This window comes from Mustela nivalis (assembly GCF_964662115.1).
Source record: "Mustela nivalis genome assembly, chromosome: 6".
Taxonomy (NCBI): Eukaryota; Metazoa; Chordata; class Mammalia; order Carnivora; family Mustelidae; genus Mustela; species Mustela nivalis.
In genome coordinates, this window is record NC_139025.1 from 29086158 (window position 1) to 29103097 (window position 16940).

A 16940-nucleotide genomic window follows, 5' to 3' on the forward strand; every position below is an offset into this window, starting at 1 on the left:
CGCGACTCCCGTAAAGAGGGATTTGGTTCCCGTCGGCTTCCGTAGCGTTCCTCGGCAACTTCCGCTTCTGGCGGCCGCCTTGGTGGATGCACTTCCGGCAGCGGTGGTTCGAGCGGCCGAAGCAAGATGGTGAGTGACTAAGGGTTTCAGCTGGTGGTCGCGGCGCGCCTGGGTCTGAGCGGCCCGAGACGTGGGGACGAGGCGGATGCCCGAGGCACTCGGTCCGCCCGCTCTCCTGCCCACCGGTCCGGTCTTCTCGGGGAACGAAGGCTCCTGGAGACAGTGCTTGGGTCCGCCACGGCCCGGGGCGGACGAGAGGGCTCGGCGCGAAGGGTCCCCCGGGCTGACCGGTGGGACGGCAGAGCGGGTCAGGGCGCCCGACTTTGCACCTCCGCCGACCTGACCCTGCTGACCGGCGCGGGGGAGTTTCTCCCGAAGCACCTGGGGCGAGTGCTTTGGGAGCCGCTCAGGTGAAGGGCTGCGCGACTGGAGGAGAGGGAGGGATTCGTTCCAGCTGCGGAGGGGAGAGCGCAGCCATGGAGGAGCGCTCGGAGTGGGGGCATTTGGAGGAAGCGTTGAAGACGGACGCTTCTATGACAGGTGGAGCTCGGAGGGCACGCTCCTGTGGTGTGTTAAGAATAATAAAAACAGCATTTATTCGTTAGTCCACCAAACTGGTATTCATGGAGCACCCGCAAATTGGGGGAGGGGGGCGCCAGGTTCTGCTCTAGGCACTGAGCGCTCAAGAGGTGAGTGTGACTGGTGAAGTCTCTGTCCAAATAGAACTTACAAGGCCGGAAAAAAAAAAAAAAAACCAAAACCGAAAAAGAGACATGAAATATGACGTGGAGCGGGATAGAGATGAGTAGGATGGCCATTGATGGGAGCGGTGGCTGTCAGCAAAAGTTCCTCAGAGGAGGTGACATTTGAGCAGCAGAGGCCTAAGCAGAATGAGAGAGCAGCCCATGCAGACATCTGAGGGAAACGTGGTCCGGGCGGAAGGAATAGTAAGCGCAAAGGGCCGGAGGTGGGAATGTGTTGAGCCTGTATCCCGAACATCAGAAACGCCTGAGCACATAGTGGGATAGGTCTCATAAGGACTTTGGGCTGCTGTTCTAAGCATGTGCCAGGTACTTTTCCAGCATTATTATTATTTTTTAAAAGATTTTATTTATTTATTTGACAGAGAGATCACAAGTAGGCAGAGGCAGGTAGAGATGAGGGGTAAGCAGGCTTCCTGCCGAGCAGAGAGCCCGATGCGGCGCTTGATCCCAGGACCCTGGGATCATGACCCAAGCCGAAGGCAGAGGCTTTAACCCACTGAGCCACCCAGGCCCCCCGCCCCAGCATTATTATTGAAGTATAGCTGACAGGCAGCGTTACGTTAGTTGCAGGTGGACAACGCAGTAACTGGACAAGTCTGTAGTATGCCGTGCTCCCAAGGGTAGCTACCATCTGACACTCTTCAGTGCTATCACAGTATTATTGATGAGATTCCCTGTATGTGCTGTACCTTGGTACCTTTTATCCCGTGACTTACACATTTTACACCTGGAAGCCTGCGCCTTCCACTCCCCTTCACCCGTTTTGCCCATCTCCCACCCCCTTTTGTCTGGTGGCCACCAGTTCTCTGCGTTCATGGGTCTGTTTCTGCTTTTTTTTATGTTTTTGATTCCACGTATAAGTGAAATCATATGGTATTTGTCTTTCTCTAATTTTAATTAGCTTAATACCCTCTGTGTCCATTAGTGTCACAGATGGTGATATCTGTTTTTTCTTTTTTTTAAGATTTTTATTTATTTGACAGAGAGAGGGAGATCACAAGTAGGCAGAGAGGCAGGCAGAGGGAGAGGGAGAAACAGGCTCCCTGCTGAGCAGAGAGCCCGATGCGGAGCTCGATCCCAGAACTGTGAGATCATGACCTGAGCCAAAGGCGAAGCCTTAATCCACTGAGCCATCCAGGTGCCCCGAGATCTATTTTTTTTTTTTTAAATGGCTGAGTAATACCCCTGTGTTGGTGTACTGGTGTGCATTTACACACATCTTTATCCTTTCATTGTATCAGTGGACACTTAGGTTGCTTCCATATCTTGGTACTGTAAATAGTGCTGCAATAAACACAAGGGTATTTTCCAGCATTTTCTTATTCTCACAGCAGTCCCTGTAGTAATTATTATCTTCACTTTACCAAAGAGGAAACTGAGACACAGTAAGTGGCTTTGCTATAACACAAACCCTGTTAGTGTTTTCTAGAGGACATGTAGTAGAGAAACACACAGTTATTGGGGTCCGTACACCTGAGTGTTTCTCAGCCACATCTCTGACAAGCTCTGTGGTAATAGGCAAGTCACTTAACATTTCTGGGCCTTGGTTTCCTTATCCATAAACTAGAGGTAATGATAGTACCAACATCATGGTGTGTCTAAGAATTAAATGAGATGATATTCTGAGAATGTACACTGTTTACCGTATATAAGGCCTTAATAATGGGTATATTTCTTACTGTTATTGGAGACTGAGAAATATAATGTAAAATGCCCCACACCTGAATAAGTTTGGGACCCTTTCAGGAAAATGTCCTCCTGTGGGGCCAGACTTACAGGGTCACCAGTGAGGTAGATGAACGTGGGAAAGGTCAGTCGAAGCCAGTTTGGCAAGGACCAGGTATGCCACTGTAAAAAGGTTGGTTGTTACACCATAAGTGCTAGAGAACAGTTGAAGGTTTTTGAGCAGAATGAAAGGAACAGCTCTTTGTTTTAGATGGTAACAGCTGGATTGGTGAGGAGAGAAATTGTTGTGGCAATCTCAGTTGGGAGGCTGGCTAGAGTACAGGATAGAAACAGAGATGGGGAGGTGCCTGGGTGGCTCAGTGGGTTAAAGCTTCTGCCTTCAGCTTGGGTCATGATCCCAGAGTTCTGGGATCAAGCCCCACATCGGGCTCTCTGCTCAGCAGGGAGCCTGCTTCCTCCTCTTTCTCTCTCTGCCTGCCTCTCTGCCTACTTGTGATCTCTGTCTCTCAAATAAATAAAATCTTAAAAAAAAAAAAAAAACAACGAGAGGGTGATGAACTAAACCAGATGGGTTTCAGAACCCAGATTTTGTAACCAGATTGATAATTGAAATCCTGACCCTAACATTTCTTTTTCACCGATAATATCGTATTGCTAGTGGTTACTTTGAGTCATGCAAGTGGGGAGTGGTTTATGAGCATTACCTCATTTTCAGTAACAGGAGCTAGTATCATCCCCACTTTTCAGTTAAGGGCACCAAGGCTCAGGGAGGTGACCTGACTTACCTGAGGTCACATAGCCTATTAGTGCTGGAGTCAGAATTGAAACCTGGATGCATCCTACTCCATAGCCCATGTTCTTAGGTGTGTTACAGTTCCTCAACTAGAAAATGGGAATGATGAACCTATCTTGGACAGTGGTTTGAAATTAATGAGATAGTGAAGGAAAATGTCTAGTATAGACTTAATCACATAGTAAGAAACCCAGAAACATTAGCTGCCCTGGCCAACAGCAGATTTCTTTAGGAGATAGAAGTAAGTGTTAAAGGCCTACTATTTGGAGCACCTATTGCAGTATAACTAATTCTTTTAACCAAAATTTCTTAGAGCCCTTAAATAACTTCAGAATAAAGCACAAAATTTTAAGAGTCCTGCATGCAGGGAAATACATTTGACCCTAACTCTTTGGTAACCATGATGTATTTAGAGGTGCTTATGTGGAAGTAGTTTGAGGGGAGGGAGTCCTTCTATTCAAGTAAGTTCATTATTACTTAAAATGCCATTATTTTTGAGATACTGTTCTGTGTTAAGCATTGCCCTGTAACTGAGTGGTCTGTTTTAAAGTCCAGAATCCCATGAACTTATTCATACACTGAATTCTTTTTTTTTTTTTTAAGATTTTATTTATTTATTTGACAGGCAGAGATCACAAGTAGGCGGAGAGGCAGGCAGAGAGAGAGAGAGGAGAAAGCAGGTTCCTTGCTGAGCGGAGAGCCTGATGTGGGGCTCGATCCCAGGACTCTGGGATCATGACCTGAGCCGAAGGCAGAGGCTTTAACCCACTGAGCCACCCAGGTGCCTCCAATACACTGAATTCTTGATACCTTAAAGTGATTCAGCTTTTCAGGTTGGCAAGAAAGACCTGCCCAAGAGCCCCAGGCTTTAGAGATGGGAGGTATATAAGTTGCTACTGAAAGGAAAATCTCCTGGGTCTCAGTGTAATCTCAGTAAGGAGTAAGTGATTGATAAATGATTGTTGACTAGGTAAAATGATTTAACTCTGATGGCCTAATTTCATGAAATATACTCAGTCAAGTAGTTTTATAATAAAGAATGTTAAACTCTCTATTTTTCCCTCAAAAAGGGGCGGTCTTAGAATCCCAGCCTCATCGTGATACAGAAGTTACATGAGTTTCTTAATAGAATTGTCCTTGATGTAAGATGCAGTCAGTTGCAAGGTGCAACTAACAGCTTTTCAGGGAAAAAAAAAGAAATTCTACCATGCTAAATGTATGTGTTGACTACAGGGTGTACACCTTAAGTTCAGAAATGTTAAAATGAGGGGCAAGTCTTGGTGTCTTAGAATCACAGGAAAATAAAAATGATGTTCTTTTAAAGTGATCATGTTCTGAATATATACTTCTGATTTCTTTTTTCAGGGTCAGAGTCAGAGTGGAGGTCATGGCCCTGGAGGTGGCAAGAAGGATGACAAGGTAAATAAGCCAGATAGGTCTGTGATACAGGTAGATCATGGAACGTACCCTTGATCTCAGCTGAGGAGTTCTTTGGGGATTCATGACTTTGAAAATGCAAAATAAGTGATCCTGTAGTTATTACCCGCCTGGCCTACAGATTCAGTGCCCACTTCCATGTTTTAGAGAAGATTATTGACCTGTCAAGTAAGTAGTTATGCATTAATGGTTTTTAAGTGTATACTATAACATTATAGAGTTTAAATTGCCTGTATTTAGTGTTTAATATCTTCAGATGTGAAGAATTGTCTCAAATTACTTCAGCCCAAACTTCTGGCATATAATTCTGAATCCTGACCTTTAGTCCTTACTGAATAACCCATCACTGTGTATTATAAAAAGAAATATCAGTTAAGTTCGCCAATTAAAATTGCACGAATGTAATACCTAGTTTGTTTTTTAAAGATTTTAGTTACTTGAGGGAGAGAGCAGGGGGAGGGGCAGAGGGAGAGAGAGAGAGAGAGAAACACTCCCCGTTGAGCACGGAGCCCGATGTGGGGCTCTGTCTCATGATCCTGAGCCAAAACCAAGAGTCAGATGCTTAACTCACTGAGCCACCCAACTAGCTTTATTTTTTAAAGGACAGTTTTTAATAGCATTCTAAAAGAGAAGGAAAATTACAGCCACTAGAGATAGATGATGGTACAAAAGAAAGAAGTTTGTGTTTTGATATTTGTGTGGGTTTTGTTTTTCCTGTTCTAAAAATTCAAGGACAAGAAAAAGAAATATGAACCTCCTGTACCAACTCGGGTGGGGAAAAAGAAGAAGAAAACAAAGGGACCAGATGCTGCCAGCAAGCTGCCACTGGGTAATGACATAGTCCTCCATGCTATCTCGTGATTCCGTTGGGAACCGTCTGTGTGTATGTGGTTTAGGGGTTTGAATATGGAGGCAGGAAATGGAGCTGAAGCTCTAGTTCTTATGTGTGGCAGAGTTGGGTACAAACCGTATACAGCTTAAGAAATTCCACTAATTTCCTTTAATGTATCTCCTCTAATGTATGAAAAGTGTAGTTTTGGGTTAGAAAACTCAGGTTGAGCTTGAATAACTTAGAAACATGTTTTGTTCTTGAATAAATGGACTGCCAACATGTTGGAATTCACATCTTGTGATGCATGAACAAACTGTTTCAGTGACGGTACTGAACATAGACTAAGCTTCAGACCAGGTGACCTAATGCAGGCCACCTCTCCATTCTCAGCCCCTACCGTTCTCCTTGCTTGTTCACATTGTCCTGCCTTGTGTTCTTCGACTCATACGCACATTAGGACTTTTTTTTTTTTTTTTTTTGAGAGAGAGTGCGTGCACATGCACAGGTGGGGATGTGGAAGCAGGGTGGGGCAGAGCATTGGGACAGAAAGAGAATCAGACAGGCTCCATGCCCATTGCAGAGCCCAATCTGGGGCTTGGTCTCATGACCCTGAGATGACCTGAGCAAAATCAAGAGTTGGATGCTTAAGCAGTTGAGCCACTCCAGGTAACCCACACATTAGGACTTTTGTCTTTTGCTTAAAAATATTCTTCCCTTGGGGCACCTGGGTGGTTCATTCAGTTAAGCATCCAACTCTTGATTTCAGGTCAGGCCATGATCTCAGGGTCATGGGACCAAGCCCCATGTTGGGCTCTGCGCTCAGCGGGGTGTCTTTTTCCTCCCTTTCCCTCTGCCCTTCTCCTCCCTCTTCCCCTCCCCTATGCTCTCTCTCTAAAAATAAATAAATCTTTAAAAAAATGTTCTTCCCCCAGTCTTTCCCAAGGGTGGCTCCTTCTTATACTGCGGTTCACATACCTCCCCTACCCCCATCTAAACAAGTCTCTTCCTACTTAGATGAAATAATTTTTTAAATATTGCTTGGTTAAGAATTAAGGGAGCCAGACAGTGAAAAACATGCCATTAGTCTACCATAATGAATCAATATGGTATTGGTAAAGAATAGATCATCAGATGGCCAGAAGAGCATAGGAGTCCAAAAACAGTCAAGTTACATGGATAATGACTATATGGTAAAGGTGACTGAGTTCTGTGGGGGGAGAGTGAGTTGTTTAACAGAATGGCTGGCATCTTTGCTATTGAGAGAAAATGAAATTAGACTCCTTGCTTTTTGCCAGATGGATTATAGATACGAAAATAAGTACATAAATGAAAAATCAGGAATATATTTAACCTTAGGGAAGGAGATACAAAAGAAAAAGTTGATATTTTTGTCTATATATGCTAAAATCTTATGTAGCATGAGACTTTAAGCCAAAAGAAACAACACAAAAGAATATGGAAAGAATGCTTGCCGCATGTTAATATCACTAATATTTCACAGTTCTTCTTGGGGGTGGGTGTTCCTCAGCTCGCCTGCAGCAATGTATTCTGACTGGACAGCACTTGTACCTATTTTTATAAACACAGATGGGGAATAAAAAACCAAAGTAAATGATCTCTGAGGTTGTTGAGTTATTTCTTTTTGAGTTCATGTAGCAGATGTCATTCAGACGTCATCCCTGTTTTTATCTGCTTGCTTACAACTGCCAAAGTCCCTTTTCTTTTAGCATCTAGGGTCACCAGGACTTGAATTTTTCAGCCTGTTCAACAAAAATAAGCTTATTTTAAGTCTTAACATTTTTTCCTTAAGAATGAACTTAATTAATTGCTAACTTCAAGCTTCAAATAGAATAAAACTTTTCTTTGTAATTACAGTGACACCCCATACTCAGTGCCGGTTAAAATTATTGAAGTTAGAGAGAATTAAAGACTATCTTCTCATGGAGGAAGAATTCATTAGAAATCAGGAACAAATGAAGCCTTTAGAAGAAAAGCAAGAGGTAATTCAGAAATTACTGTAACTTTTGTTTTACAAATTGTTTCGGTACTAACTAGAATTCAGTGAGTAAATGAAATTCAAGTAGTTGACCCATTTAGACTGGCTGCCTTTTAAAAGCATTACCTGCTTTGTAAATGTAGTAAAATTTAGTAAATCTAGTAAAACTATCAGCCTTGTCTGCTTTTTAGGTCTAATCTGCTTTTCCTTCATGGCATACTCTTAAACAGGAGGAAAGGTCTAAGGTGGATGACCTGAGAGGGACCCCAATGTCAGTAGGAACCTTGGAGGAGATCATTGATGACAATCACGCCATCGTGTCTACATCTGTGGGCTCCGAACACTACGTCAGCATTCTTTCCTTTGTAGACAAGGATCTGCTGGAACCCGGCTGCTCTGTCCTGCTCAACCACAAGGCAAGTTGATGGTCTCTAAGCCCCTAGGAGTGCTTTCTCCTTCCTCTCAGATCTGTCCATTGGTGCTGCTCTGTGGTCGGCGTTGCTTTGCTGTGAGTGGATTATGTGAACCTCATGTTTCTGCATTAACTTAATGTTCTCTCTCAGGTGCATGCCGTCATAGGGGTGCTTATGGACGACACAGATCCCTTGGTCACAGTGATGAAGGTAGAAAAGGCGCCCCAGGAAACCTATGCTGATATTGGGGGGTTGGACAACCAAATCCAGGAAATTAAGGTAAATCTAAGAATCAGATTTGGGTTTCTAGATTTTCAGTTTCTTATTTAACTATCTTATTTAGAGATAGAGTTATTGTGTATGTTTTGTGTTTTCCTTAATGATCAAACCAGTGTGACTCAAAGCTTGCCAGTTGTGGAGTATTTTATTTGTTAATCCTGAGTTACGTAATAGGAACAACAAGTTGTATGATTGTTCCTGCAGCAGCTGCAGCTTCATCCTTCTTACATGCAATGTGCCATGGTTATCTGGGTGGATATCTAATGTTTCCGTTTGTGTTGACTTCAGCTGTGGCTGTCTGGAAACCTCCAGTGATGTGTGGGGTAGTGTGAGTGGGGTGAAGGGAAGTGGTCGTTCAGGTTGGCTGGGAGCCACCCATCTCATCTGCAGGGGGGTCATGTAGAGCTGTCACCAGTCACAACTGGTGACCTCGGAGATGTCTGGGAAGTAGCCATTATGTCCATTGGTATAACAGGAATCAGAAAATCTTGCTAGAAAATCTTGTCTGTGGTTTAACTGAAAACAGTGTATTTTCACTTTAAGTTCCTTTTGCTCTGGAAGAGCTTGAATTTTGCTCCAGGTTGACTTCTGTGAGAAAGTGAGAGGGAAACTGGACGCAGTAGGAAGGGGAACTCAGTGAGGACAGGTGTCGTCTTCCATCTGTCTCTGCTGCTAGACTAAAGTCAGGCACACGGTCTCTAACAAGACTAAGTGACATTTTAGCTTCTTGTTGAAAGTGGGATATATTCAGAATGCCAATTCGTGGATCTGATAATTTCAGTGAGAAAGCATTTCATTTTTACCAAGTATTCATTTGTTTTCTATAGGAATCTGTGGAGCTTCCTCTCACTCATCCTGAGTATTATGAAGAGATGGGTATAAAGCCCCCGAAGGGGGTCATTCTCTATGGTCCACCTGGCACAGGTATGTATGCTCTGGGTTTGACACTTTCAGGGCACTGAGCTAATCTCTTGAGCTGTAGCATTAGTTTGTTATAATTATTTAATTCTTGAGTAAAGATGCCACAACTCCTTAGTTTGAAACAAGGTTTTCTAAACATTTTGTGCATTTTCTGAGTAAATATGGAAATATACATATTACATAAAAGTATTTTTATCTGTATAGGTGATGCTAAAAAACTGAATTACCTTAGTTTTAAAATTGTAGACTTAACAGATTTAATGTATTAAAAACAACAGTAGGAATTGCAACAAAAATAAGCACGGTAGGGAAACCCTCCCCCTCCAAAAATGCCTGCTCAGTGTGAATGCATTTACAGTTTCATAGAACTCCTCTCTGCACTCAAATATATTAGATTTATGTGCTATAAAACATAAAACTTTAAAGTATTCATAAGAGTAATGTGAATCTATTAAAGTTTATAAGGAGCGCCTGGGTGGCTCAGTGGGTTAAAGCCTCTGTCTTCGGCTCAGGTCATGATCTCAGGGTCCTGGGATCGAGCCCTACATCAGGCTCTCTGCTCAGCGGGGAGCCTGCTTCCCCCTCTCTCTCTGCCTGCCTCTCTGCCTACTTGTGATCTCTGTCAAATAAATAAAATCTTTTTAAAAAAAAGAGTTTATAAAACAAAACAAACTGGGATGCTTAAGCTTGGCTGTACATTGGAATCACCCTGGAGCTTTAAAAAAATACTGATGGTCCCATCCCTGAAAATTCTGACCTGTTCATCTGGAGTGTGGCCAGGTCCATGTATCAGAGCCATGGTGGGAAACCACAGATTTAAAAGCTGTTCTGTGCAGTTCAGATTGGGTTCACTGTCTGGTCCACTGTACTGAGTGAATAGAATATTGGATGAATAGATGCATATACAGATATGTATTTGGTTCATTATGCAACTAGCTGGCCTGAGTAAGTTTTACAGTCCGGGAATTAGCAGTTCAGTGCCGTGGAAGTTGCAGAGGAAGCACAGTTCTTTGAAGGGGTCACTGGGGGCTGCCCACAGTGGAGGCACCAGGAGACAACTGAGCTCAGAGGGGCGGAGCTGTTGCAGCTCATCATCTTACAGTGCAGGAAACTCAGAGAGGCCGGTGACTAGCCTGGGGCCGTGGGAGCCCTGGGAGTTGAGCAAGTATCAGGGCTGGAGCTGGAAGGCAGGCCGCCTGACCTGCAGCTGTGGGCCACCTTCGGTGCACTTGCACTGCCAGGGGCCGACGTGAGGGGCTGGGCTGGAGCACAGGGTGGCAGGCCGTCAGGAGGGGAAGAGCCTGGCTTGGTTATCCCGCTGGCCACCGAAGGGACCCAGCAGCTGGCTACCGAAGGGACCCAGCAGCTGGCTGAGGCTGTCTCTGGAGGGTCAGAGGCCATCTGCTTAGGCGGTCCTTTTTGTCTTCCATCCACCATCCTTCACTGGTACTCTCAGAGAGAAGTCCATGCTTCTAAGCCCTCACACCTGCCCCTCCGCCTGTCTGGCCAAAAAGATATCGTCACCACGTCTTGTTCTCAAGCTTAGTGCCTTGTCCCCCTTCCCTCTTGAACTAAGCCTGTGTCACTTGCCAGCAGCCTCCCTCTGCCCCTCTGCAGGCCTAAGCCTGGTCCTTCACTGGCTCAGCCTCTAGCTGCCAGTGTCCTGACACCACGGCTTGGCCCTATGCCCATGTCCTCACCATCAAAGGGGCCAAGTAGTCTTCCAGCCCTAAAGTTCACAGGGTGGCTGCCACAGCTGTTGTTTTTGACCTGAAATAGAAATATCAAGGAATGGGACACCTGGGTGGCTCAGTGGATTAAGCCGCTGCCTTTGACTCAGGTCATGATCCCAGGGTCCTGGGATCAAGTCCCGAGTTGGGCTCCTAGCTCAGCAGGGAGCCTGCTTCTCTCTCCCCCTCTGCCTGCTTGTGCGCTCACTCACTCTCCAACAAATAAATAAAATCTTAAAAAAACAAAAAAATCAAGGAATGGAGAATTGGAAATGTCTGAGATTGTCCCTGAGAGGAACGATCCTCACAAGGGCACACCAGAGACTGAGACGTCTCTAGAGCTTTCAGCAGTTCTCTGTTATGGGCTTCCCAGGAGCTGGTCCTATCTCAGCTGAGCACCGGGCAGGCCCACCCAAAACAGCCCCAGGGATTGTAGGCCTGGTGCTCCAGGTCAGGTTCCTTAGGTCAGACCTAGGGTTTGCAGGCCATTTCTCATCACGAATAGTTTCACAGGAGTTGAGTTTGGATCTCTAACCCTGGTTGCATGAGTTAGGTTAATAATCTATACACCTTTGAATATCCCAGTAAAATGTACTTTCTGACATTGTAATGAAGAATGAGGAAGATAGTTAAAAATAATCAAAACATTATTTAGGTTTTTCTCAATTTCCTCTTACCTGCCTCGGAGTGCAGAATGTTAAGACCCTGGAATGGGGGCATACCTTTTAGGGATCTGCCCATTTCTTTTTTTTTTTTTTTTTTTTTTTTTGATTTTTTTTTTTATTTATTTGACAGAGAGAGATCACAAGTAGGCAGAGGGAGAGAGGGAAGCAGGCCCCCTGCTGAGCAGAGAGCCTGACACGGGACTCGATCCCAGGACTCCGGGATCATGACCTGAGCCCAAGGCAGAGGCTTAACCCACTGAGCCACCCAGGTGCCCCAGGATCTGCCCATTTCTGATGCCCATTTAATTGACAGAGTTTTTAAGTTAAAATAGCAATTAAGGATTTTTTTTCCTTTCTCTTTTTAAATCTAAAATAGGTAAAACCTTATTAGCCAAAGCAGTAGCAAACCAAACCTCAGCCACTTTCTTGAGAGTGGTTGGCTCGGAACTTATTCAGAAGTACCTAGGTGACGGGCCCAAACTCGTTCGGGAACTGTTTAGAGTTGCAGAAGAACACGCACCATCCATCGTGTTTATTGATGAAATTGATGCCATTGGAACAAAAAGGTACATTTCTCTTTCTGTGTTGAGCAGAGATAAAAGCCCCAGAGCCCTTCTCTGAGAACGATCATTGAGTACCCCCTGGATGGCCTGCCCGTGGGTTTGCCATAGTTCCTACCGTCCCATGGTACTCTGGATGCTTTAGGCTCTGCTCTCCCAGGTGCCAGGTAACAGTCATGCAGTTGTGACTGCCTGGAGATTAGTCCAGAGCAGTGTCCCGAGCATCTGCTCGGAGCCAGGCATCATCTGGACTTCAGGCACACGGAGACTGAATTAATGATATAATCTCAGGCATAAAACTTCTACAATTTAAACAACATGATGGGAGGGCGTGATTTTGTCGCTAGAATTGAGGACGTCTGAGTTATCCTTCAGCAGATCAGTTAGGTTTTCACGCCTTCTCTTCTTTTTCAAAGGTATGACTCAAATTCTGGTGGTGAGAGAGAAATTCAACGAACAATGCTGGAGCTGCTGAACCAGTTGGATGGATTTGATTCGAGGGGTGACGTGAAAGTTATCATGGCCACAAACCGAATAGAGACTTTGGATCCAGCTCTTATCAGACCAGGTCAGTTTGCTTGTTCTACCAGGGATAGCTGTTGTGTCTATGGATGACCGTTTAAGTGCATGAGCAGGGGATTTAAGAACAATGTGTTATCAGGGAGCCTGGGTGGCTCAGTGGTTTGAGCCTCTGCCTTCAGCTCAGGTCATGGTCTCAGGGTCCTGGGAGGAGGCCCTGCGTCAGGCTCTCTGCTCAGCAGGGAGCCTGCTTCTCCCCCTGCCCCCGCCTGCCTCTCTGCCTACTTGTGATCTGTCAAATAAATAAAATTAAAAAAAAAAAAAAAGTATCAAGGCAAACGCGTGAAATGCAGAGTAACTTACTAAAGACCTCATCCCCTGAGGTTGTGGTTAAGGAAGGACGTGATGCAGTGGGTGTAGCCCTTTTAATCTTAAATTGTGATCTTTTCTTTCCCATAATGGATATTTTCTCTGAAAATAATTCATATGTTAACTCAGGTTCATTTTTTTACATTCAGGTCCCACCAGGATGCAGCAGTGGCTAATTTGTTTATGCTTTTTAACACAATCTGTCCTTTTTCACTACATAGGTCATTCAGGAGCCCTTTCTTTATTTCTAAGGGTACCCCAGCAGAGCGGATCTCTTTCAGATTGGATGAATTTAAATGCCGACATTTACGACTACAAGAGGGATGTTCACCTTTCGGGATTTGGACCCCCCCCCACACACACACACAGGGTGCTGTCTGACTGAAACGGCGTGAGTGAGGACACGGCTCAGACTCTTCCTGAGCTGGAGCCACACCTGGGGGCTGTGCAGCGATGTGACTGGAAACCTTTTCTACCCACAGGTCGCATCGACAGGAAGATTGAGTTCCCCCTGCCCGATGAGAAGACTAAGAAGCGCATCTTTCAAATCCACACAAGCAGGATGACGCTGGCCGATGATGTGACCCTGGACGACTTAATCATGGCTAAAGATGACCTCTCGGGTGCTGATATCAAGGTGAGAACCTGGGCTGGATCGTACCTCTCAGTTTCATGGGGCAGGGGTGGGAGGAGGCTGGCAGCACCAGATCTGGGTCCAGCCTGCTCTTTAGCTGAGGATCTGGGTTTTTGTCAGGTCTAAGTACCATGGTCAGGGCAGGACGGCACATGTGGGGCCTTTTCACACTGCTGCCTGCACTGAGCTGTGTATCCTTGGTCTCTTAAAGAACTAGGTTAGTGTCTGTGTTGGTGAATAAAAAGCTTTTTTTAAAATGGAAATTATTTTAAAATTTTGTACCAACTTTGTATTTTGAAAAATTTGAAGTCTTCAGAAAAGTTGCAACATTAGTAAGTACTAGTATACCCATCACCTTGATTTATCCAATGTTACCGTTTTAGTGCTATACTTTATCTTTTGTTCACAAATACACTTTCTTTTCTGCTGAACCATCTGAAATATCCTGAGGGCCATAACCAGATAAAAACTTCAATGCCAGGATTGTGTTTCTGTCACATCATGTTGAATGGGTTTTTTGTTTTGCTTTTGGCAAGTGATGACTAAGGAAATAAATCACAGTAAATGCTGTCCTGAGACAGCGAGCCAGAATACATGATATGTGTTCTCTTTGGACTGTGGGTAAATAAACTGGATGGATGCTCTGTTGCTGTTAGTGTCCTGGTGTAGTTGCATCTGGTGCCCAGGAAGGAACGTGGCTCCTGTAACAAGTGGAGCAGAGAACTTCCCCATTGGGCCATCCTGCTGGTTAGAACCTGAGCCAGGCCTCCTCCTCCTCCTCAAAGCCACCTCAGACCCTGAGAAAGTAATTAGAATGTGTAAAACATTGAAAAGATCTACTCTTTTCCCAAACAGTTTAAGCAGTTTCTTTAGTCTAAGCGTCTTACACCCGATTTCAAGCAGCTCCCGAATTGATTGAGCACAAGTAAAAAGTATTTCCCTTTCTGAACATACTGTTCGTTCTTACAGGCAATCTGTACAGAAGCTGGTCTGATGGCCTTGAGAGAACGCAGAATGAAAGTAACAAATGAAGACTTCAAGAAATCTAAAGAAAATGTTCTTTATAAAAAACAAGAAGGCACCCCTGAGGGACTATATCTCTAGCAGACCACAGCTGCCTTCAAGGAAGTGGTCGGGGTTGTTCTGACCCCTTGAAGGGATGAGTTTGGGGAAGTTGCCCAGAGGAACCCATGTTCCAGTTGATCTTTCTTACTAGCAGAACCTCCTTGTGTACTTTTTTGAGCGTGTAGGATGCCCCCCAGGCCGCCTTCACCTGTTGGTCCCATGCAGTGCTCTGTCTCCAATAAAGCGTGCTCCTTCTCACACTCGTTTCTGGAACCTCCACACCTGGCGCTCAGCAGCAATAAGCAGGGGGACCTGGGCAGTAGGGGGGCTTTCAGCACCTCTGGCCCTGCCTCACGTGCCCAGAGCCGGTGGCAGAGCTGGACAGCAGCTAGTGGGAGGACGTGACACAGAGCCAGCGGTCTCTGCAGTGGCTGTGGCTTTGGAAGGAAACATCTTTCAGTATTGGAAGGTCTGTGGAGCCTGCGGGTTTCTCAGCACTCAGGCAGGAAAGCAGCCGTACTGTTCCTACTAGGAATCTCCACAGGCCCGGGCTGACGTCTGCCGCTCGCCACCCAGGTTGTTCTCAGGTCCCGAAACCTCATCTCTCTCCAGGATGCTCAAAACCATATCAAAGCTTCCTCTTCCCTGTCTTGCCCTTCTCTCCTTTCAGAGCAGGTCCGTGTCCAAGCACATGTGTCCAAGCCCGGCAAGGTAAGTGTCCACTTGGCTGGCTGGCCAGCCACCTTCCTCAGGGGCTCTGACTTGTCACCCTTCTTTTCCAGCTCTTTCTAGCCCAAATTTCTGTTCCACAACACTGTTTTTTCTGGATGGGATGACAATGAATGACAACTTCAGCAATTCTAGGCATCAGGGTTTTGGTTTTTTTAAGAGCAGAGGTCAGAGAAGATAAAGCAGTTTCCTCCCAGTTAAATATTAACAGTTAATAACTGTGGGCATGTGCTTTACAGAAGAAAGTGGTCTGAACGTAGAGATGTCCATTCCTAACCCCCAAACACCTACTGGCCTCTGTCTGCACCCGGATGACGGCTGCCACGACCATCTCACGGGCAGGGGCAGGGGGTGGTCTGGTAGGAAGCCGCAGGCTCCATTCTGCACTCCGCTCACATGGCTGCCCACGTGCTTCCTGCTGTAGGGGTTCTTTCCACACGTGGGTGCTCGTAAGTCTCCAGGGGTCCCATTCAAGTGCAGCCGGACCCAGAAGGGCTGAGGTGGGCCCGCAAGGCTGCATCTCTGCCAGGCGCCCAGGTGGTGCTGCTGGTCACAGCTGGGAGGCATCAAGAAGAGCTTAGGGACCCTGAGGAACTTACTGCACTTGATACAGGCCAGAACACCAAGTTTTAAATGACTCCACTGACTGGCCTGAAGAGAAGGGCAAAATCTGCTCTCCTGCTAACCAGCCTGGGGAAGAGGTTCCAGAGTCCCCAGACCTTTCCTGTCATGACTGCAAGACCCAGAAACCCTGGCAGGACCCCCAAGAATGCCAACCAAGGGGGGATACACGCTCTGGGGGGGCTGGGCGGGGAGCAGAGGAAGAGCACAAACTCACATACGCCAACCACGAGAGGTTTCCTTATCACTAGGTGTGATTCTTATCTACATATTCACACATGTACTGTGTGAACAACAGCTTCTGTATCATTTGCACATCCAAAAAAATGTGCAAGAGATAAGAAACTGATGACCCAGGTACAAAGTACTAAGAAAGCTAGACTTCAAAAGCAGAGCTCCCGGAACACACGCACCCAGGCATCCCCAATCTCGTGCATCCCAGCTCCGGCAGGGCAGGCGACGAGGCCTGGAAGGCAGGGCCCATTCCCTCCTGGTCTCTAGTCCTCCAGCAGAAGCGCCAGCTCCTCCAGGGGCAGGCGCACCCGGAGCTCCTTCTCTGTCATCAGGTCCAGGACCTCCTGCATCTCTTCGGGGAAGTGCTCCACGGCATCCAGGTACAGCGCCTAGGGAAGGAGTCCCACGCTAGCCGGCCTGCCCTCCCCGTCGCCGTCTGGACTTGGCAGTGCCTGGGGACTGGGTTCCAGAAGGACATGGAACTCACAAAGTTGGGGCTGAAAGTAAGTGGACCCGAGCGAGGCCTTCTTTCTCTAAAGTGGGGCTGGGCTTGGTGGACAGGACAGTCCCCACATGCCACCTGACCAGGCTCGGTAAGGCAGACTTGGGCCACAGGCCCCCACGCTGAGCACC

The 16940-nt window shown here is 46.1% G+C and overlaps 2 protein-coding genes across 7 annotated transcripts in view; one reads left to right on the top strand and one right to left on the bottom strand.

The window, feature by feature from the left end:
* The first annotated feature begins 58 nt into the window (after positions 1 to 58).
* On the top strand, positions 59 to 14981 carry PSMC1 (proteasome 26S subunit, ATPase 1). The gene is made up of 11 exons (XM_082734904.1): positions 59 to 129; positions 4669 to 4722; positions 5473 to 5569; positions 7448 to 7572; positions 7799 to 7984; positions 8132 to 8260; positions 9088 to 9184; positions 11953 to 12142; positions 12553 to 12704; positions 13507 to 13661; positions 14628 to 14981. The coding sequence occupies exons 1-11, from the start codon at positions 127 to 129 to the stop codon at positions 14760 to 14762; spliced, it is 1323 nt and encodes a 440-aa protein (XP_082591030.1). The 5' UTR covers positions 59 to 126; the 3' UTR covers positions 14763 to 14981.
* The window catches only part of NRDE2 (NRDE-2, necessary for RNA interference, domain containing), a 54367-nt gene continuing 45813 nt past the window's right edge, over positions 8387 to 16940 (bottom strand). For 2 of the 6 annotated variants that reach the window (XR_014312847.1, XR_014312848.1), the window contains 2 exons: positions 16487 to 16696; positions 14703 to 15546 (listed from right to left, as the gene is read on the bottom strand). Coding sequence is in view for 2 of the 6 variants with exons in the window: in XM_082734903.1 (XP_082591029.1) it covers positions 16571 to 16696 (126 nt within the window). In the remaining 4 variants the exon portion in view is untranslated. Of the gene's footprint in view, positions 10684 to 10881; positions 10952 to 14702; positions 16697 to 16940 lie in introns of those variants that run through there. The other 4 variants (XM_082734903.1, XM_082734902.1, XR_014312845.1 and 1 more) reach the window with 3 other exon arrangements.